General features: G+C 41.3%; 1 protein-coding gene across 4 annotated transcripts in view; it reads right to left on the bottom strand.

The window, feature by feature from the left end:
* Positions 1 to 22,922, bottom strand: part of ccdc85cb (coiled-coil domain containing 85C, b) — a 46,823-nt gene that overhangs the window by 12,386 nt on the left and 11,515 nt on the right. For 2 of the 4 annotated variants that reach the window (XM_056405318.1, XM_056405319.1), the window contains exons 2-3: positions 1,813 to 1,892; positions 581 to 622 (exon numbers count right to left, since the gene is read on the bottom strand). In XM_056405318.1, coding sequence (XP_056261293.1) covers positions 581 to 622; positions 1,813 to 1,892 — 122 coding nt within the window. The remainder of the gene's footprint in view (positions 1 to 580; positions 623 to 1,812; positions 1,893 to 22,922) is intronic. The other 2 variants (XM_056405320.1, XM_056405321.1) reach the window with 1 other exon arrangement.

Below are 22,922 nucleotides of genomic sequence, written 5' to 3'. Positions count from 1 at the left end.
AAGCGAGAATTCATGGTTTTCTGAGGGATTACTATTAATTAATATTAATTAATATACTATTTCTTAGCTGGGTGCAATGACTTCCTGACCACCAGTACGCTAGAGACTCCACCAAAGCATGTCGTATTTCCTCTTCAGTTCTTGAATGATTTAAACACATATTAGGTGGATAGATATTAGGTGTTTGTTTGTCTTCATGCTAAGCTAATCTAACCATCTGTTGGCTGTGGCTTCATATTTACTGTATATACAGAACTTGAGAGTTGTATCAATCTTATCATCTAACTCTCAGCAATAAAGCGAATAAGCGTATCCTTCAAACATTACCATAAAGCTGATTTAGCACCTGTCTGTAAGTGTCAGCGTAAATTGAACTTTTCATTATGCAACGGAGTTCACTCTACAGTTACACTGTAGAGGTGTTCCTTATATTGTGTCCACCCTCTGTATAAAAGAAAAGCAACAAGCTCAAAGCTGTGAAAAGTCACCACCACCAAACAGATAAAAGAGAGGAAAAGGCGAAAGAGGCTGGTTGAGACAGGCAGAGAAGCCAACGAACAGTGGCATTTCAGAAAGTTACCTTTTTCGTCTGTATCTGTGATAAGCTATACCGGCTATAAGCCTAGAGAGAGAAAAACATAATGGTGTATTGGTTCATTATTTGATTATTGGGAGCCAAAGGTTGTGAATATATTTTTCCTGCGCTCCACAAGACATAAAGATACTGTAAAAGAAAAAAGATGAAAACATACTCATCTCAGAGAAAGAACACACATTATCACTTCGAATGTGAACGAGTAATATTAACTCACTTTAAGAAGCAGGTTCATATTATATGCCTTGACTCCTGTGAGACAATGTGTAGCACCTAATTGTAGCACTTAAGGGCTATGAGGATCATTTAGGTTTGGTATCAGGGAATCCAGCCTACACTCTCTGCCTACATATGAATCTGCTGGGAGATAATTTGGGGAAAGAGAAATCACTTAAAGAAAAGAATAAAAGCTTAGAATCAAAAAGCCTTTTGAACTGTGAAATTCCAGCTCAACTGTCTACAGCCTGACACGTATTCAATTAAACTGAATCATATCATAAAACCTTACAATAAAAAAAGATAACAAATGATGTACAAGGACGATGATGTATGAATATATTTTATGCTGTTTATGAGAGTTTGCCAATAATTAATGGGCCATAACTTTGAATGTTTCACACGGGACCAACTAATATGTTTGTGTTAAATAAATTTTACCATGAGTACGTTTGTGGTTGCGTGCATATAACACACATCTTGGCAGACTGACATGCAACCTCCTGGTGAACCAGACCAGAAATCCACCCACCCTCTTTCTCACACTCCCACCTCCACTCACTCAGCCCTCCATCCTCCAAATTTGAGAGAAGTCAGAGCAAGGTCAACTTTGGGAGAAATGCTTTACTCTGTCACTGTCACTTAATGCCTCTTTCCCCTCCTTTTTCCTCCTCTCATCTCTCCTCCGCTCCCACAGTTCCCCTCGGGGGCTAACATCACCGCTCGCTCCTGAAGCTTACTGACTCCCCATGAATTAAACATGGATAAACATATTCTCCAACTAACAGGCGGGCTGTTGTGAGGGGGTGGCTTCAGAGAGGCATCAGGCAACCACTTTATCTCACACAGCTGCCGATCACATGTCTTTGGGTGAGTTAAAAAAGTTGCACAAGAGGAGTGTAGTGAGGGTATAAGTTCAAACAGTGCTGGAATGGACTAACAGATGTCTGTAACTGACAGAGAGGGAGAACATGACAGTGATGCACATGCGTGTGCCTCACCTGTGAGAGAAGCTTATTGTTATCGTCCTCCAGGATCCGCACTTTCGTCTCCAGTTGCCTGATGTAGTTGGAGGAGGAATCTGTAAAAAGCAGAGGAAGCAGAAAAGAGAGGAGGAGAAGTGATTAGCATTTAAAAGACCTCGAGCGGAAAACAGGCAGGCAGGGCCACTGGAGCAAACCGACTACATAGAGCTCCAAAAGGTTGCTGTGCACTTTGAGAGACCCAAACACTCCCAGTGAAAGAGCATTCTCCAGACGAGCGGCGTCACATCGCGGTCAGAGTTTAAAGTTGAAATATGTGCAATATTTTGTCCTTTTATTGGGGCGTTCTTTTACTTTGAAACTCCCTTGACTTAAAACAATTCTTTTGCAACCAAAAAAAAAAAACTAAAAAAACAACATGCACAGCTTTGATATTGCTGCTTGTTATGTTATAAAAGTATTTAAGTAATTCAAACTATTACTTTCATTTTCTATCAGTGTGTCTGTTCCTTTACAATGAGTCATTTATATTGGTCTAAAAACTATGAAAAAACTGTGAAAAAGACAAAGAGAATGACATGCTAATGTTTAGCAGGTAAACTGACGGATTGTCTTTAGTTTTGCAGGTTATTTGGCCGTAAATCAATTCTTTGGACTAATGGTGAAAATGTATCAGAGAAATGATTGTAGTATTTTATTGATTATTTTAGCCTGTAAATGTGGAACAGTGGAAAATGCTACTCAGACTAGAGACTGGTGCTGCGTCATTAAAACCTATCAACAGAATAAAACACAGATATTCAATTTACAATCATACAAAACAAAACAAAAGCTACAAATGCTCATATTTTGAGAAGCTGAAAACAGAAAATGTTCAGCGCTCTTTGTTACAATTCCTTCTTTACAATTATTCTTTCAGTCAATTGACTCATTGATTAATCAACTTATCATTTAAACCCTAAATTTAAGCCTTATGGCTTTTAGAAAAATGTAACTACTAGCTTTATTCTGCAAATCCACCTACCATGTTTAGTCCCTTGTGAAAAGTCCTCATATGCTAAAAACACTAGTTGTAGCTGAGTGTCAAGGGTCAAGCACTGAGAGTTCCCACCCAGATTAGCAGTGCTTGACCTAACTTCTGACCTCAGGCTTGGCTGGGGCCATTTCCCAGTTTGGTCCACATATTTCCAGAGCCTCTCATTCACTGTGAAACAGGCATCACTGTCTGTTTTGATATTTGTCACAAAACCGTCCCTATACTGTACACGACTGACAAACTGTGTAATTGTGGCCTAATTGCTCCATAGAGACGCACCACCCTCGCCGATCCTGATAGAGCAGCATTCTGCGTTAACATCAATCAACCTCACCGGGTTCAAACCAGGGACAGCAGCTGTGTGAAGACTGGAGGTACAGTTTGACTCAGTAGGTGGCACATAGCCTGTTATCTAAAAAAGCATGTTTAATTTACAGTGAGATCAAAGCCAAGCTACTCACAGGAACTGCACTCCAGCAGCTAGTGAGGAGCACACCACTGTGCACACGGCTTTATTTTGTTTTGTTTTCTAAGAGGAGGCACATAGAGGCTGAGAGTGGAGACGGGGATGGGGAGATGTAATAAAGCCGGTGGGGAGGTTGCTGATGAAAATGATGGGTTGAGTAAGATGCAGATGAGAAGTCACTGCTGCAGGGTACCACACACACACACACACACACACACACACACACGAAATCACAACTTGTTGCGCAACTTGAGGTAAGTCGGTGACCTTGGATTTACCCAAACAAGTTTTCTAACCTTGTTGATTAGCGCAATGCAACCAGGGGGCACTATTGTGCAGAATCAACAATCAAGACACGCACACTTATCAGAAAGTGTGCAGACCCCTTCACTTTTTTCACATTTTGCACTGTAGATTTATAATAACACACAGCACAAATAATAGCCACCACCTTGTTTCACACATAGGTGAACGTTTAGGTGTATGTTTACATGCACTTAAGCAAACTGGTTATCATCAGCTTTCTGCAGTAAAATGAATTATTATAATATTCCTTACAATATAAATATAATCTAAATCAAACCAGTCCTTTTCATAGACAGGGTAAAAAAATGAGTGAAACCTGTTTAGCACATATGATATATGCATGTAATGGAGTTCTTATGGGAATTAAACATTTACAATTTGTATTTACTACTGGGAGGAGAATGATGAATTTTATAGCATGAAGTCTTACATCCAAAATACTGGATCCAAAGTTTGACTGACACTGAATGATGCTAAATAAATGCTAAATAAATCAGTGGGTTCCCACAGCTAAACAGCAGATTATTTGTGAAATTCAGACACACACTGTGTTCTCTCAGTACACAGCCTGTTCTCTCACTTCAGCATCAGTCCAAATGCTATCTATCACTTAAGACACTTGAAATACACTAGCCTAATTTAAATAATATGGTACTAGTAGATGAGGAGTAACCACATTATTGACCACCTTGTGGCCTTCTGTTTTCCCCCTGATTAATTCCTATAACTTGGTTTATGATGGTGCATAAATGGCAATAAATACACAAAATGTTTTTCAAGAGCTGAGAGTAGACACAAGTGAATGACAGTAGCCCTTGCAGGGCCTGAAGGCCTATTTATGTCCCGCCCTTTGACTTTTTTAGGCGAGCCAGTGCAGACTGCTGTCAGTTGGCCGATGGTTGGACAGCTACAAGAAGAGGCTGTAGTGGCCAGAGCTGGTAATCCTCTCTTCCTGCCCTGTGACCCTCTAATCTGGATTCATCTGCTGGGCTAACCTGCAGCCAGATCTCAAGCCGATTAGGATGAAGGTTCCTCAGTCTTCAGTCATCACCAGCACACTCAAACAACAAAACAAAAAGCCTCAGAAACACAGGGAGGATGGAAAATGAATGCTGATTGCTGGTGGGTTTTATTCCCCCCAATTGGTGTGTATATTACTCACAGAGATGGAGATCTCTCCATCAGTAATCCAATAAACTCAAAAGTCAACCAAGTCTGTCAGGCTTATTTTTTTAATCTACTTAGATCTAATTAAATAAAAATTAAGATAAGCAATCAAAGATAAATAGCTCAGACGTACCCTATTCAACTGGAGAACCCCAGAATTGGCCTAAAGTGAGGAATCCCACAGCCATGAGCACTCTGCGTCTTCACTTAACACAGCACCATCTCTCCCTTCCACTCCCCATCTATAAGCCTTTGATGTGTTATAAGGGGTTACGTTAAATCTCAGAGCGCATCACTTCAGCATCACACATGACATGATTAAGTGGTCCTGCTTAAATATGTGCAGATCTGCCGTGGGAACATTCACGGGAACACTAAACATGCACAAACACCTCCCACACGCACACACAGTATGCAGTACACACACACACACACACAAACACACACACACACACACACACACACACACACACACACACACACACACACACACACACAGCCGTAGGGATCTGCAGGGAGAAGCCCGTCACCCTCTCTTTAACACTCGGCTCTGGCTCCGTCATCATCCTAGTGGGAGAGGGGGTCAGGCAATTCAACTGTTCCCTGGCTCCCCTGCCACTCCTCCATCCTTTTATCCCCTCCACCCCTCCAGCTTCACAATCCTCTCCTCACCACTCCTCCATGAAGCTGGAGGAAAAGCTACAGATCATACAGGGCTCCCAGTGCCGAGCCAAAATAATTACCCTGCAAAACTCAGCCCGGCATCTACTCTTTTATACACAACACGCACAAAGAGAGAGGCTATTATTACTTATGCATAACCTGAATGTGATCTTAAGCGCTGATAAAGTGAGTACAAAGCTCTGTGAAGAAGTAAGAAAGTAAAAAATGTCCAACTAAGCAGTAAACAATAGAGAGACAGAGAGATGAAGAGAGAAGCAAGGAAAAAACTTGCCCTTATAAGATAAAAGTAAACTATTTTTAACTCTGCACAAGTGTTGTTTACCCAGTGAATTGAGCTGATGTATCTTCATGTGAGAGAATGTGTGTGTGTATTTGTGTGTGCACAGGACAAAAGGTGACGCAGACAGTGGTGCGAGTCCATCCCCCCTCTCTGCACGTCACTTTTCATCACGTCAGTGCCACTGTGACCCACTTCCAGCAGCCACTCCCTCCTTAACTCTGCCCCACTCCCTGTTTCCCTCTCTTTCTGTTTTATTGCATCCCTCTACTTTAACTGCTCTGTCCATTGTCTTTCTTTTCTGCTCTTAAAAAAGAAGAGTAAAAGCTTTTGAGGGACTGACCCATTGGTCAACTTTGCAGCGACACATTTTAGTGCCTTATGTTCTCATCACTGTTGTTTTGTAAGTTAAACAAAAGGAAAGGTAAGCTTCCAAAAAACCTTTGTGATCCTTCAAAAGTAATGACATCTTTGTTTTCTACTGTGCTCCAAATATCCTATACCCATCTGTCCATCACGGTTTGACATCACAGCCTCTTCTGCACAGTTAATCTACACCACATTCACACTGTCTGCAAGTTTTTTAGCTATTTGGAATGAGGCACGATTCTCCATCCAAAATTCTAATGAATATTATCAAGAATAAGTTAGAAGACGTGCCTCACGAGCAGGATCTTAATCACTCCCAAATCAATGTCCACTTACTACCACACTATCACATGGTCTTCATCAGTAGATGGAGTTTGTAATAGGTAAGATAAGTTTGGTGATATTCTATATTTTTTCTTCTTGTCAACAAATCGCACAAAAATCAAAAATGAACTGATCCTTCTCACAGACTGAATATTGTCTATGAAGAGTGCCGCTGCACAGGGTAAAATGCCCCTTCGAGATAATGAACATTGGCACTGCAGTTTATTTTAATTCAACTATTAATAATCCCCAGTACCTGAAATCTGCAGCTAAAAGAGGTCCAACAAAAATCAATGTTTACAACTGAGTAGCGCTTTTTTTTCTCTTTTTTTTTACAGAAGTAAGAGTACATTAGGCAGGGTGGAATAGTCGAAAAAAAGACACTTACATTTCTTACAGCATTTGTGCAGCTTCATTTTCAAAGTGCTCACTGAATTAAAGTATATGTGATTGACATCATGAAACGATACTAGTACAGTCTTTAAAGGGATTGCTTTTTAATAATATACTTTTACGTTTTGAAAAGTTTTGGGCCACTTGAAATAGCATTCCTCTCCTTACATTTCCAGTTTGCTTTTCCATTTCTCCATTTATTCTCTTTGTCACACCCTCCTTATTTATGTTTCAACTCCCAGTATGGGGCAGTGGGTGGGACTGATTTTATTGGAGGTCAAACCAGGTCGCTCTTTAAGGAGGCAAAGTGCAGGCGGAAAGAACAGAGTAAGGTATGCTGGTAAACGGGTGTTGCAAGAATTAGGGTGGCTTGTGATAAAATCAGACCATGCGTGTACAAATTTACCCCGGGCATTGAGCTGATATTGGCAGGAATCTACAATTACAGCAAAACCAGCCTCCACACTGTCGACTCCAAGGTCTTTGCTACATCAAAATAGCTTTGGTAAAATAGTATAGTTAAGAAGGACTGGGTTTTGGAATCCCCTCATGTTTTCAAGTCAGATCCCTTGGCTGTTTAGGAGCCTGCAGTGCATTGAAATCACTCTGCTTTTATTATTCCTGGCTCGGCTCTGGCTTTCATCTCCTATTCACAGCTGTAGCACTGTGTTTTAGCACAGAGACATGGATATTCTCTCAGCGATGTGTGTAAGTGTGTGTTGAGTATGAATGAGTGCTTATGTGCAGCGCTTGTACGAGAGGGAGTGCATGTGGGTTGCATGGGTGTCTAAGCTGACTGTATGTGCGTGGGAGGGACGGGGTGCGAGCGAGCAAGCAGGCATTTGTGCGAGAGAGGGGGATTTTTTAAACCCATCTGTTTGTCTGTGTTGGGGTGTGTGTGTGTGTGTGTGTGTGTGTGTGTGTGTGTGTGTGTGTGTGTGTGTGTGTGTGTGTGTGTGTGTGCGAGTATGTGTGTTCAAGGCAGGAGGTTGGGTCAATTACCTCAAGATGTTGAAGAAAGAGGAGAAACAGTCTAAACAGGCTCTCTCTCTGCCTCTCTCTCTCCTTTCTCTGCACCAACACCCAAGTAAAAGTACAGTGAATTCCATGAAATCTGACCGCAGTGACTACACAAAGTCCAATTTATCATAGAATAACATCTCCATTAACCAGCAACTTTAAAAACTTGAGAGAGAACATACTGAATCAATGCTGGGAAGGGGGATCTGAATGAGGCCCACCTTAAAAACTGGAAGAGCTGGGAAAAAGAAACATTGAAGCAGAGAGGCACCACTGCCTCTAGTCAGAACTGAGTGCCAGTCAGGCCTTCCACTTATGTTCATTTTAATTATCAGTTAATCTGTGATTATTCAGTTAATTAAGTTGCTTGTTTTTCTTCATGGCCAATTAACAGTCCAAATCCAAGGATATTATATTCACAGTGATAAAAAAAAAAAACAAAACAAGAAAACAGAGAAAGACTACACCTCATATTTGGGAAGCCACCAAATGTTTGACATTTTTGATTAACAAACAACTTAAACAATTAACTGACCATGAATTATTGTTCCAGACCAACTTTTTGTCAACTGAGCACTCGCTAAAAGCCCTGCAACCATTTGTTACTCTTGCTACAACTGTCTATAAGCTTTTGCAATGCACATACAATAACAGAGACAGGTTTTTACCACTAAAAATTCATTGTCATTTCTGAAACAACAGGTCTTTGTTTTCACAAGAAAGCAAACAAATGGCAGGCATCTAATTTCTAACCAAAGAAAGTCATTTTATCTGCTAAAATGACCATCAGCAGATATTACCAGGTTTAGCTAGAAAGCTAATTAACACTAACTTTGCGAGTTCACTGAAAACGTCATCTCCAGCTGACTTTCTAATCTTTCTAGTTGATTCATTTAAAAAACGAAAGACAGGGTGGTTACAGGACTGAGGCTTTTGTACGTGGCTAACAGAAACCTGTTTGGCTACATAACATTTTGCTAAACTTAATATAGTAGCACCCTGGACTTGCTCCCACACAATTAATATGTCTGTCCTGAACACGTATTTTTCGTATTTATCCCCAATTCATAACAGAACACCAACAGATTATTTTGTTAGCTAATGTGTTCCTTGCCTTTGGGGTTTCTACTGTAGGTAGTAAGATAGTTAGCTGGGAATGCTAATGTTTGCAGCTGACGTTAGAGCGGACATATGTACTTTTTTTTTTTTTATTTTGCTCTTGTGTTTTTGCATTTGGAAAGGTGATTAAAAAAAAGAGAGACCATCCTCCAAACTGATATCACTCTTATTTCAGCCCCATGCACGTCACGTTGGCATGTGGAAAGTTTGGCGGGTCCACCATGCCAAGTTACATTTGCTATGTACTACGTGCTTTTGGGTGGAGGCATTTAGCAAAGTTCAACAAACAGATTATTTAACTAACTGCTTCATCTCCATATTTTTTGCTGAGTAGGCTGCACATATCCACACACAGAGAAATGATGTGTGCATATATAGATACATATCTGCCCACATATACTTTACTGTGTATGCACTGTACTGTATATGTGCATATGCATGCCTGTGCTGGGCCAGTGCATGCATGCTTCCTTTGCCTACATGCCCAGCGCTCGGTCATAGCCAGGGCAAGCTGACCAAAGGAACAGAGAGGAACAAGTTAAGTGGGCACCCATGCTGCATTAATGAGGGGGATGGCAGAACCTGGCAACCCAAGCACGTAAACCACGGGGCCCTGGAAGGGCTTCAAAGGCTCGACTGGCTCATCAGCTAGCGGGGAGCTAACCCCATCTGACAAGACATGGCACCCGCTCTGAAGGAGAGAGAGTGCCTCACCTCCCCACACACTCTCTGCTATGTGTGCGTATGTATGCGGCTGAGTGTGTCGTATGTTCTGGAGAAACCAAGACATGTTTTTTTCCCCATGCATGTGAATGTTTCTAAGTGTGTGTGCAATAACAGTACTGCGCTGCTTTATGCTTGAGGAGAGACACCCCACACTGAGTGACTAGTGTGAAAGTTAAAATGCCAAATGGATTACGCTTAAAAAGGACAGGTTGTGTGTATCAACAACTCTGACATTGACCAGCTGAAATCAGCTTTTTAATCATTTGCTGCTTGTTAACGGGAAGGCCAAGCAGGACTAACTAACAGCCAGGGACAGCTCAGTGCTTTTTTAACTCAGCACTGAATGCATTTTCTAACTAATGTGAGGTAACAGACCGTATGAGAAATCATCTGTGTCACATACAAAACTACTAGAAGAGATTTTTGCTTTGGCATAAATATTTAACACACTTTGGTCTAACATAGCCCAGTGAAGCCCTGTTCGGTCCTGCTGTGGAAACATGACTGCTGATAAGCTGTGATGGGACCTTGGACCTTGACCACACTGATAACTATATAAGCTGTATGTTAACTGTTAAAAAAAAAAAACAGTATTACCTGAGTTGTGATCCAGGGTTTTCTATCTACTCATTTTGCCTCTTTGGCTAAATGCTGTCCGTTTACTTCTTAATTGGCATGTTTACAAAAACGTTACTTTCAGTTCTCGGGTAAGACATTGAGTCTTCTTCTTTGTTAAATATCTTGCATCAAAGACTTTCCAACGGACCGTTTATTGAGTACATGCCATAGCACCTGCAAAATAAAATGACTTTTGATTTAATCTAAAGTAGAGCAAAACTTTAGGAACATTTGGACCTCCATTTTTAAGAGCTTACAAGTTCCATTAAAAAAAAGGATGACTTAAATATCAGTGTGATTGAGGCAACAACTAATCAACTTGAATAATACAGCTGTCCAATGCTTGTATACACTTTCATTTCCAAAATATGCTGCAAACAAATGTATGGTAGGTTTAATGGAAAAATGAATGAGCTTCCCCAACTGGACAGCAAGAGAGCTTAGATTGGATGTCAAACAGATACATCAAAGTAAAGATCCTTCAGTTATACTGTATCCTGCCGATTGGAAATGTTCTCCATTTGTCCAGAAGAGTTCAGTTTAAACGCATTACAAATACTGTGGGTCCTCGCTCGTTTCCTGCTCCATGCATCCAGGCCTCACCTCACCTCCTCTCAACATAAATCAATCTGACAATCAGGATAAAACAGAGCTGACAGGGAATCATTATTGACTTCATCTAATTATTACCCACAACATGTTATGTACGTAATTATACTCATAGTCATTTGAAACTCTGCAGAGGTCAGTTGGGACTCTTTAATGTAACAAAGGCACTTAATGTCTATCGAGTGGAAATTGAAGATGCGTTTAAATCTCTCATGTCTAGATATTGATCGTTCTGTCAACAATCCTTGGTGGGCGAGAGAAAAGAAAGAGAACTAGTTTATTTATAGGTATTCCAGCAGACAGTAACACAGACGTGTGTCTCGCTGCTATCACACATCCTGTCCGGCAAAGTGATGCGGCCCTGCCCTGTCTCCTCCACTCGTCGTCACCACCCTTGCAGGGTCAGCGGACGCCTTCGCACGCCTGAAGCTGTGCACAGCTGCCTGAAAATGTGTCTGCGTGTGAGCCAATGTGTTAATGTGTGGATGTGATTTATAAATAACAAGTCCTTATATGTGAACATAATGTGTAGGGTGTTGTTGAAAATTCTGAGCGTGACAACAGTACGCTTGACTACAACATAACAATCAAAACAGCAGTGTCACAGCCGAGATGATCGGGCCACTTGCAAGGCTGGTGCCCTATGACCTTAATCTGTTGATTAGGCTAGAACAATGGCAATCTGGCAGCCAGTTGGGTTTAATCCCATGAAATCAAAGCTGTGGCCTTATATTTGGTCCACACCCTTAATTACTGTCCATGTGTGCTTGTGATGGCTATTCAGTGCGAGACACAACAGAAAAAATCAGTGACATTTGGAGATGGATTGGCGATGGGATATTGTTTGTCTACAGAATTCTGCACTGCAACTCATGAACCCCACCGTGCGTGGATATGTTCGTTTATTCATTATCCATACCGTTTATCCTTATAGGGTCGCACGAGGGCTGGAGGCAAGCCCAGCTGGCATAGGGTGAGGGCGGGGCACACCCAGGACACATCACCAGTCCATCACAGGACAAAACAACCATTCACGCTCACATTGTCTCCAATTAGCCTAAACCTGCATGTCTTTGGACTGTGGGAGGTAGCACGCAGGAAACTCACGCAAATGCAAACTCCTCACAGAAAGAACCCAGGACCTTCTTGCTGTTCGTCACAGTGGTGCTAACCACTGCACCACCATGCCGTACATGTTCCGTTTAGTGTTTTCCGATTCCAAGAATACCTAACAAGTTTTTTCGCTATCTCACACTCAGTGACACTTCTGGCCCTTGACACCGAAGGTCAAGGGTCATATCTCGGCTGATCCAGGGATGGGACAACGCATTCCTCTGGATCACTCGGCCAGTAAATAGCAGTGTGCAAAACTGCATCAATCCCTTTTGTTTAAATACATTTCAGTATCGTACAGCTCGTTGCGTGGGATGACTTGGTGTGGGGAGCAGAAGTCAGTAATATTTACTTGTGGGTTAAATTGATGTTAAAGCAGGCCAAAAACATTTAGAAAACATCTGCAAAACCAGCAATTTAACTTGCACCACGTGAAAACAGACACAGATATGTTGACTGTGAACGTCTGCATGTCATCAAAATGATACCCCAAAGTGCCCATGGAAGGCTTTGCAGAAGAGGCTTAAGTGATGGCTGGCTTTACCTCGCACAACCCACAACCCACTGCAGCGTGTAAACAAACACCAGAGGGCATTGTGGGTAGAGAGTGTCCTCCCAGAGCCCATGGCCCTCTTTAACCTCATTCCTCTCCCCGTTACCACGGTTTCGCCACCACAAACCCCATGGAAACCCAATTTGCATAAATCTGCATACCTCCCCGTTCCTTTAAAAGCCTGTCTGGCTGACTGCTGAGCTGGCAAAGGCTGTGCTTATGTAAGCAGAGTGTAACAGCTAGCTGTTAGATGGTAAATACAGAGGACATTCCTTCAATAAGTATAACCCTGAAACCCCTTTATTATCGGACTCTGAAAATCCCATCTGCCCTGTGGGTTCTGATGCAATCTGCAAACAGGGGCTTCTTTCAATGATGTGGAAATAACCTTTTCTTTCCAGTGACATCATCTAGTGGTTTCATTCATTTCAATGTTTGCATGAATAATAACCATGTTGGATTTCATTCGAATGCAAATCAGGAAAAAAGGCAGAGCAGGCAAGATTCAACTTGTGGCTCATATAATCCACATGTTGACAAAATCTTTCTTGTTTTGGTGCTTTATCTGTGCTTGACTATGTCTCAATACAACGCTTTACCTGCGACAACATGTACGAAGTCCCATAAAACTACTTTGCAAAAACAACACTTTCAAGAACAGCCTCATAACGCCTGTGGCCTGTGGAAACACTGGAGTTTCACAGCACGAGGACAAAGCTCTCATGAAACAAATCATTCACTGCTCATTCTGGAGCTTTACCCACTATTAACCGAGCACTGACGGATAAAAGGAATCTCTTAAGGGCTATTAGCACGGTAATTGCCACAAAGAGAAAGATATCTTACGTAAGAGCTGTCCAGATAGACAGTTATCTCATCCTAACCACGACCAAAATTGAATTGATGTTGGACTGGAGTTCCATAGCCTCTGACTCGACCCAACAGCAGCATTTTGAGATGTGGTGAAACTAAGCGAAGGCGACAGCGCTTATACTCTGCAGTTGTCAGGAAAAAAAAGGCCATTAGAAAGGAAACAGGAGAGTGAGAGCGAGCCGTACAGTAGGGAGACAAGAGATACTGTGCAGGCAGGACAGAAACAGGCATGATAACAAAGGGAATTCTATTACATCCCATTATGAATGGTTAGCGCTGGCTCCATCTAGGTCTCCACTACAGAAGAAAACAAGGCTAGCCAGGACTCATTATCCATGTCACTGAATTTTTCCCCTCAGTGTTTTTCTGACTTATTTTTCCAAAATCTTTTCAACCTACTGGCGAGAAGTGACCAATGTGCCTGACTCTGAGACATCCTCATCCTCATCTGCAGGACAGAACAGTCTGAAACACATCCAAACAGGGACATGGCGCTAACAAACACACATGCACAGAAACAGGCTATTTTTAACCCCACCAACATAAAATCTCCTTGTAAGAAGCAGCAGCAGCAGCAAAATAACATTTTAATCTACCAAGCGTCTGCACACACACACACACACACACACACACACCGACACACACGCGCAAGCTTTCCCCTGCCGATGGCAAGACACCTCACAGCCTCCGACACGAGAAGAGCAAAAGCACATGCGTATCTATGTATGTTTGTGTGTGTGTGTGAAAAATAAAGTCAAAGGTGTGAAACATCACAGAGAGAAAGAGTCAAGTGAGCATAAATGCCAGCGACCTTTATAAAGAAAAACCTTACAAGCCCTGACAAGCAAACATTAGGCTCCACTCCTGTTTATTTTTGTCGCCGCTGTGCCTGCTGGGCTGCGAGACGGGTCTGCACCGAGAACATGTTTTCATCGCATGTCTTCTGTTTGATCGCAGCTGCCAAGCATTCCCAAGGTGTCTGATCTTGTCTTAATTACTTCCAGTTTAAATTGACCCGGAGCACAGTGAACCCTCCAAACTGGTCTGTCTGTCTCTTCACAGCTCCGTATCCGTACTACCTTTAGTTTGATCCTTAACTAGTGCCGGTATGATCAGTTAGATTATGTGACGATTTTCAGCTTTTATTTATCAAAAGTCATCAGTCATTATTTGTTAACCGTTTCAGAGTAAATACATTACTGGAACAAACCAATGATATCACAGGTTGCTATGCAAATAAGCTATGACCACAGCAACCAAAGAGTGATTTTTCCTTCACAGATTGTTATTTTTGACCATTTTTTAGGGCTAGCACACAGTAATTCACAGAAAAACATAAATATTAGAGGAAAGTAAAATAAAATTTGTGCAGCCAAAATACTTATTATTTTTCTATTTATCTTGGAATGCCTTCATTATTGCTATAAAAAAGATGGCCAGTTACCTCTGAGCTAGCTCTAAGCTACCGACTTCTTTTTGTTGTACATTTATGGCCTGGGAGACAGGACGGCTTGGAGTCAGAGAACCTGATCCCCGCTAACCCCCTTTCCAAATAAAAAGATGTTCCTCAGACCCAGTTGGTCCCAGGCCCCCTCCCGTGGGGGGTGGGGACTTTTCTAAAGGGGGTCTGATCTGCAACAGGTCAGCCACCTCTTACTGGCCTGGTGGTGACCCTAAACCAGGCGTCAACAAAGTAGGGAGAGGAGAAAGGGTAAAGAGAAGGCAAATGAAAAAAAAACAAACAAAGAAATAAAAATCCTCCCTGACCGACCAATTGGAGAATACTTTTTTCTTTGTTTGTTTATCTTTGTTGTTAATTGCTCTTGTTTTACATTTTTCTTTTGTCTCAATTTGAAAGAATGGAATAAAAAAGACATCATCTCTGGGTGTGTTGCATTGATTTTGTTACTTTAAAGTGAATTTATATACCTAAAGTCAACAAAAACTAAATAGAGCTTGATTTTTAGACTGACGTCTCACAATGTAATGCTGGCAAGCAAAACAAAATTATTGACAGAGGGTAGTGAGACAGCTCTAGAAAAATATTAGAAAACAAAAACAAAGTATTAAATCTTTAGAAAGGCATTTTATGTTCTTTTTGCAACTTTGTCAGTTTGATTGACATCTGACATATATCATTTTGTAGAAAACGGAGCAGTATGCTGATTTCTTGTATACTAACTCCAAAAACACTATACTGTGAAATCAGTATATGGTACACACTGTATCCAGTGCATGTAGTATGGAATCAGGACACAGCTAAAGGGTCTGGATGTAAGAAGTGCTAGAAGTTTAAGAGAAATGGACTCAGTGCTGACCTGTGTTCCAGTAGTGTGTGTGAGAGAGCTCGATGAAGTATACAAATCAATAAAACAAACAGCAGCTCAACCAAACACAGCTCCTATCACACAACAGTGATTTATCACACCAGTAAACATCTAATTGCAGCTAATGAATGGCTTCATCATGAAGCGCTGCTACAAACACCAACCCCATTTCCACCCTTAAGGCAATAATGACATTTACAACTGCTGCTGCTGCCCATGTTTAACACATTTACATTTCAGGGCATTGCATTTGATTGGATGATGGAGTGGATTATGGCATTATATATATCCCATAGTCCAGTGCAGAGGGAGGGTTTTAAATGTCATTATACACTGTGCCGTGGTATATCATAACGGTCCCGATGCCATAACTGCCACTGCAGCACTGAAGTGCTCCATCCTTTTAATAGGCCTAAACCCCACCTTTGACTTTGTAGCCATTAGGTTTATTAGTGTAGCTTGTACAGGGGGCAAAAGTACACTCATACGCGCACACACACACATAGGCACACTAAGGGGAGAATCACGGGGAACAAATTCCATTAGCGAGTGAGACTAGAGGTTTATAGCCAGATGGTTAACCTGACCTGAATCAATTTGATGAAGACTCCATCTTACATACACATACACACATATATATAAATACCTCATAAAGCCTAATGGAAACTCATCAACTGGTAATTTTATTATATAAGACCTCCCCGACACCCCATCGTTTGGTCGTCAAGTCACGCTCTCTCACTTTATGATGCATGGCTATCATTTACACAGCAGGGTGGTCACAGAAGCAGTTTGGTTTGATACATCCTCTGACTGGGCAGAATCATATGTCAGCCTCATCAATCTAACAGCCGCGGTCTTTGAAGATTTTCTTTGGAGTCTGGGTCCCATAAATGAAATGCAAAACAGCGAAATGTGTTCCTGAACTATAAAACAAAACAGTTTTTGACTGGAAAATTATAACTGTGGCTGAGGCTGATGTGCTGCCACTGGATTCCAAAGCCACTGAGCTGTAGGAGGTGGTTGAATAAAATACTCAGGCTACTGGGTAATAGTTAAAAAATAAAACAAGCAAAAAAAAAAAAAAAAAAAAAAAAAAAAAAACGGGGATTTTATGTGATGAATCCCTCAGTCTTCTTTTAAAATAAACATGATGTAATGCTTGTCAGGGCAGCTGTATCAGTCTTCTCATCTAAGTCTCCACAAGAAAGCAAATACGCACATTTCCCAAAATGTCAAACTATTTCTTTAATATACTAAAAGTTATGAACATTAACTCCTAACTTCAAAACGTAACACAAACATTCAGAAGCAAAAAAAAAGTCTGTATTTCTATTTTATTTTTAAGATGCATATTTATGTCAAGCGTGAATTGCGACCAGCTACATCAACACCCAGTCTAGATATTTTACAAGACACCAGGTCCTAACAGGGCCATAGACTTTTAATGATGTGTGATATTACAATCTAAATGTGTCAACACATGAGTGACTAATGCTCAAAATCATCCTATTAATGACTGTTAAGTTTTCCCAGAGTAAAAAAAATGAACACACAGTCCGTACTTGCTGTGAGGCTGAGCTGTGTTTGACTGTCTACTAAAGGTTACCTCCAACACCTTCAATTCCTCGGTCACCCTCACAATAAAGGCATCAGGGATGAGACAAGCAAGACTAACTTTATCTTGGAAAGCACAGTTGGGTCAGACACTGCTTGGCCTCCATTGTGTGCGGCCAGCTGGTCCCTCTGACTCAGTGGATCTTACTAACAGAGGGAGGTCAGCAGTAAATCACTGAGAGAAACTGGTGGAGGGAACAGTCATGGATGAAGAGACAGAGTGAGAGATACTGCGAGGATGCAGATTCTAAACAAGGCAAAAAAACTTAAAAAATATAATTTTGAGAAGGAGGGTTAGAGGTTTGAGAGAGGCTAAATAAATGCTAACTTGCTCTAAATGAGCCTTGAGCTGTTTTATGCCTTTTTATATATGGAGGGTTATCAGACCTCTAATCATCTTACTGTAAAAGCTCCAGATTAGCAAAACAGGAACATATGCTAGCTCTTTGTTCTCGACATCATTCTCTTGCTTCTCTGTCTCATTTTAAAAACTGCGATGAATTCAATGTTTTCAGCTGGTGGAAACTTTCTGTTTGGCGTTTTCCTGTTCTCCCTTCGTCTGTAGATTTCCTCCACATGCTCCATTTTTCTCTCACTTTCCAAAGACATGCAGGTTAGGCTGACTGGCGACTGGAAATTGCCCAAAGGTGTGAATGTGTTAGTCTGCCAGTCTGTGTTCACCCTGTGACAGAGTGGTGCCCTGGCCAGCGTGAACAGCCTGTCACCCAATAAGTGTTGGGTACCTTCCAGTTTCCTGCAACCCTGCGTAGGATAGAAGCGTGCATAGGTGCAAGGGATGTGTTATTGATTTTGTTGCATCTGTGTGGTGTCAGCACAATGTCCAAAAAGAAAGATGTAAGCCCGACTTGTTAATTGCACAATAGTGATTTATTAAAACTTAAAAGGCTGCAGGCTGAAGACCAATGTCAGCATATTTACCTGCTTCTCTAGCTTAATTATTAGATTTAACGTACACTGTATTTTTCAGTACTGCTACACATCTCTGAACTGTGTAAGTAGTTGAAAGACAACAATGGCCCATTTCTCTCCCTCTCCTAAAACTTGTGGAATATGAACTCTAATTTGACCCTTCTCTCACATTTTTCTTTCCGCCTGTGGAATCCCATGAGGCAGTTCAGCAACAGGGCATGTTCACAGACTCCGACGCCTGACTTACGTAACCAATTCACTGTTTTTATTATGACATAATGACAATGTGCTGTGCTGAGCTCTCTTTACCTTACATCCAAGTTCCTGTCAGCATGCTCTTCTTATTGACATTCCCCAGGATTTTAAAGCCAGAGCAAGGTCCCACCCAAGAGCTATTAACATCTGCGGCTACGCAATAAACACAATTTTACAGTCAATATCTCAGACTGAAACCCATAACTCATCGCAAAACTGTAAATAAGTCAACTTCAGACCGACACTGAGATGTTTGGTGGTTGTAAAAGAATTAAGCAGCTGGAAACACTCCCAAGTCAAATCAGTTATAAAACACAGTGGAGGTCATATGTAAGTCTATAAAAGCACAGCCATAATTGAGATTTATATGATGTTGCATTTGTTGGATTATATTGTTGCATTTGTTGGATTAAGCAACAGACTCAATATGGAAAGGAAGTGTACAGTTTGTGTGCCTATGTACATCTGCAATCAGTATTCCTTGAATGCGCTGAGCTTTCTTATTTTCAGAATTTGATAAATGAAAAAAATCTGTCATTTGACTGATTTTTTTTTTTTTTAAATTTAACATACTGTACATTATTATATATATATATATATATATATATATATATATATATGTGTGTGTAAATGTAAAGTACAGTGATAGCAGCTGTGTGAATGGAGATGAAATGGATTTCTCTGTTGAAATATTTACTTCTCTGAAAAATATAGTATAGAGGGTCGGCAGGAAGTCCTCATTCAGTGTAGTGCTGGTACAGTGATATTTCAAGCCTTTTTCTGTGTTTTTAAGGCCCCCCCCCAACCCCCAACCCTCTCAGCAGCAGCAGCAGCAGCTGAGGTTTCAGGCCACTTCCCAGCTGCGCCTCCTAGCAGTGCCATCTTCCTCTCTTTTATCCTCTTGTTTTTTCATGTCCTCTGTTTGACTCTCATTTTTTCTTCCTACTCACCCGATCCTCCTATAACTTATCCAATGCTCTTTGCCCCATCTCTGCTTATTTCACCCTCAATGCCACATTCATGTTTTTTCTCTTTCTTTCTCTCAAGTCTCCTACCCTAACTCTCCATAACCCCCCAACCCTCATCCATTTTTCCTAATCCCACCTCTCCCTCTTCCACATTTTTCTCAACTGTCCTCATTTCTCAGATTCCCCTTCTCCTCAGCCCTCATCAGCCACTGATGGCCACTGATGTGGGCTCCCCAAAAAAAAACCTCCTCCGTCAGCCTTTCCACCCATTCAGTGAACCGCACTGCCATGACTGTGGTAAATACAACATTAACACAATGGGAATCAATTGTATGCCTCTGCTTTCATTCGACTTGGCAGGCTTTTATGATACTATTATCTCATCCAGCATTTTCCAAACAGCCAGTTATTAACTTCTGCATGGAAACTGCTCATGTTATACCTTTCATCTTGTGCCACGCTGTATAAATACTGCACCATATGCAGCCTGGGTCTGGAGAATTACTAACTGGTAGCACATGACACAGCCTTCCTCTTCATCCTTTTCCATTTCATGCCTACCGCTTTTGTTTGTTGTACATGCGTTGACTGCAAGGAGGCCCTCAAGGTATACAGCACACATTCCTTCTTGATGGAGCAGATTTAAAGCCACTAGCAGCAACAAAAACACTGGATGGACATGCATTCCTCTGAAACAAGAGTCAACTTGTTTAAAAGTTTTCCAATCAAAAAGAATAAAGTCGGACAAGCGAAATATGTCAAGCGTGGGGAGAGAGATGTACAGTTGAAAGGCACAGAGCTAAAGGAGGTGCCACTCTATAGAGAAAGCACGGTTAAGCACACCCCATAATACTGAATAAGAGGGCACGGTATCCTAGCAACAAGCAAAAAGGAGAAGCTGCTTGCTCTGCAGTGTCCTCTGTTGCTCCTGGATCTTCAACCTTGCATCTTTCTTTCAGAGGTTCTCCTCAACAGCCCTCTAGGAGACACTTTGATCCATCGCTCCATCTTTTATCCTTCTACTTCCTGTTATGACACCCTGTTGCACCCTAACAAGGGCACTTTCATCAAGTGTGCATGCCGTTTAACACAGTTACGTCTTCTGAATGGTTGAAGAGAGCGCCTCGGTTCATACAGTGCATATCATATGCAGGGCTACGTGCCATGTATTTAAAAGAGTGGTGGGCAGAGATATAGCACTGGATCCCGCTCTTCAAATCCTTTTAACGGAGAAGCCCTCCCCTCCAAACCCTCTGCCATGTTTCAGAGAGCCACGGCAGAGCTAAAACATCAATGGTTTAATCCCCTTACATCTTTTGTTGACTGAGAGGAGAGCGAGCAAGACACAGAGGATACATAGGAGATAACACACTGTAATACATCTCCAGAAATCCCTCTTGGATGGGTTTGTTAATTAATCTATTCCAGATTGAGATCACAAAAAACAGTGATGGGTAACTAGACTATGCAATTTCTCTAGAAATTGCAGTGGGATTGGTGGCTTTCTGGAAAAGCTAAAGCTAAACTGCATTGCTGGCTACTAAAAAAATATATTTCAATTGTGTTTACATAGTGAGAATCTTTTGAAATGGAGACTCAATTACAGACTAATAACAATCTGCGTGTCTCTGTGTGGGTATGTGTTTAGTTGTGTGTCACACAAATGATTTTAAGCCAACATAATGTCCTATCAAATGATCTAAGCATGATTGTGTGTGTGTGTTTCAGTGTGGAGTCAGTTAGAAGCATCCAAATGTTTCCCAACTAAAACTTATACTTAAACATATTTCCAGTGAAAACTGTGTGTAAATCCAAATCTTGTATGTAGCATGGGGACAGTCTGTGACGCAAATGTCAGTGTTTGATAAACACCACAGACATCAGAGAAGTTGTCTAATCAGCTGATCTGAATCAACCATTTGTCCCCAACTGCACTAAGAGGTTGCCACAGTGATTTGAATTGCTTAGTTTCTGCTGAGTGGGAAATGGATTCAGCTGAGACACACCTCTCAAACTCAGGCTTACCAGTAAAAGATCATAACTGCTATCACCTAAAGCTTTATATTTTCTGAGAGCGCAGTGATATAAAATATTTGTCTATGGTGTGAAAAACGTGACATGTGCAGCGATTTAAAAAATAAATAAATAAAAAGCCCTGCTTCCTGTTTTCTTCCTGATTTTCTGCTCTCACTTTACATTGGGCTGAATGAGGCAGTTGGATGGTACTCTCGCCACTTTGCTATGCTTTGGTAGTCAGACTGTGTGAAAGAAGACAAATTTTCCTACGTTCTGGGAAAAAATTATGTGTAAAAAGTGAAATTTGTGGCCGTAAGGATGAGTTAAACAGATATTTTTCAGACCAGTTGAAGAGCTTCTCCCCTCTCTGTGTGTGATGTCATCCACTCCAGCCTCTGAACATTCCACACATTCATTGGGGAAATATTGCAAGACATTGAATATTTCAGGAAATATGAAACATATCTCATAAAAAAGTAATACCTGGCATGTCCCAATCGAGCCGCATGTTTTGAGGTTTGAGTGAAGTTTCTACGAAAAAGTAGTATGAATCCTACAGTGAATAAACAATCATTTTTACACTTAAAGACTTACATTTTCAAAGCCATAATTTATAGCATTTTAAAAAGGTGTAGCAAATGAAAGTCTAAGCCTGCAACTTTTGATTTCACTGGCTAAAATGACAACTGTCACATTTACTCAGCCAGAGCTAATTTACTTCTGAGTTGATGAAAGAACAAAAAACTGATTTTTAGCTGGTAGCTAAGTAGTTGTCGAGCATAAATGAGCTTTTGAGCACAGCACATTATTGTTTCAAGCTATGGTTTGAAACCTCCAGGATTCGGGGATATGAGGCAGCTTGGTGCTTGGTAAAGCATTAGTCCAAGTAAAGTGTTAACCAACCTTTGTTTCCTTGCAAGCTGATGCTGATTCAAAATGTGCTGATGCTGAACTCTCCCAAAAACACAGCAGCAGCAGCAGAGGAGTAAAGCAGTGTGAGATCAGACCTAAAAGAGGCCACAGCACTGAGAGAAAGAGAGGAGAAACGGGCTGGCTATAATTGGCTGTCAGAAGTGTCATCTCCTCTCAGCGTGTGAGTGAGAAGAGTTTGAAATATGCTGCGTGATGCCCCTCTGAAGATGAATAACTGGCTCCAATTGGCTCATCTGACACCGAACCAACTCTATAAGAAGCCATGATGTCCATCCTGACAGAAACTGACTGCAACAGAAACAGGAGAGGGTATCATCTCTTCCTGTAACCTCCACCAAGACACTTTAAAACCAAACTCCCTCCATCCCTACTTTCAATCCCACATCTATCAACCTCCGCTACATCCTCTTTTAAGATCCAGCGCTACGG

The sequence above is a fragment of the Seriola aureovittata genome, chromosome 19 (genome assembly GCF_021018895.1).
Source record: "Seriola aureovittata isolate HTS-2021-v1 ecotype China chromosome 19, ASM2101889v1, whole genome shotgun sequence".
In the NCBI taxonomy this organism is placed as follows: Eukaryota; Metazoa; Chordata; class Actinopteri; order Carangiformes; family Carangidae; genus Seriola; species Seriola aureovittata.
This window is presented reverse-complemented; position numbering and strand designations above follow the sequence as displayed.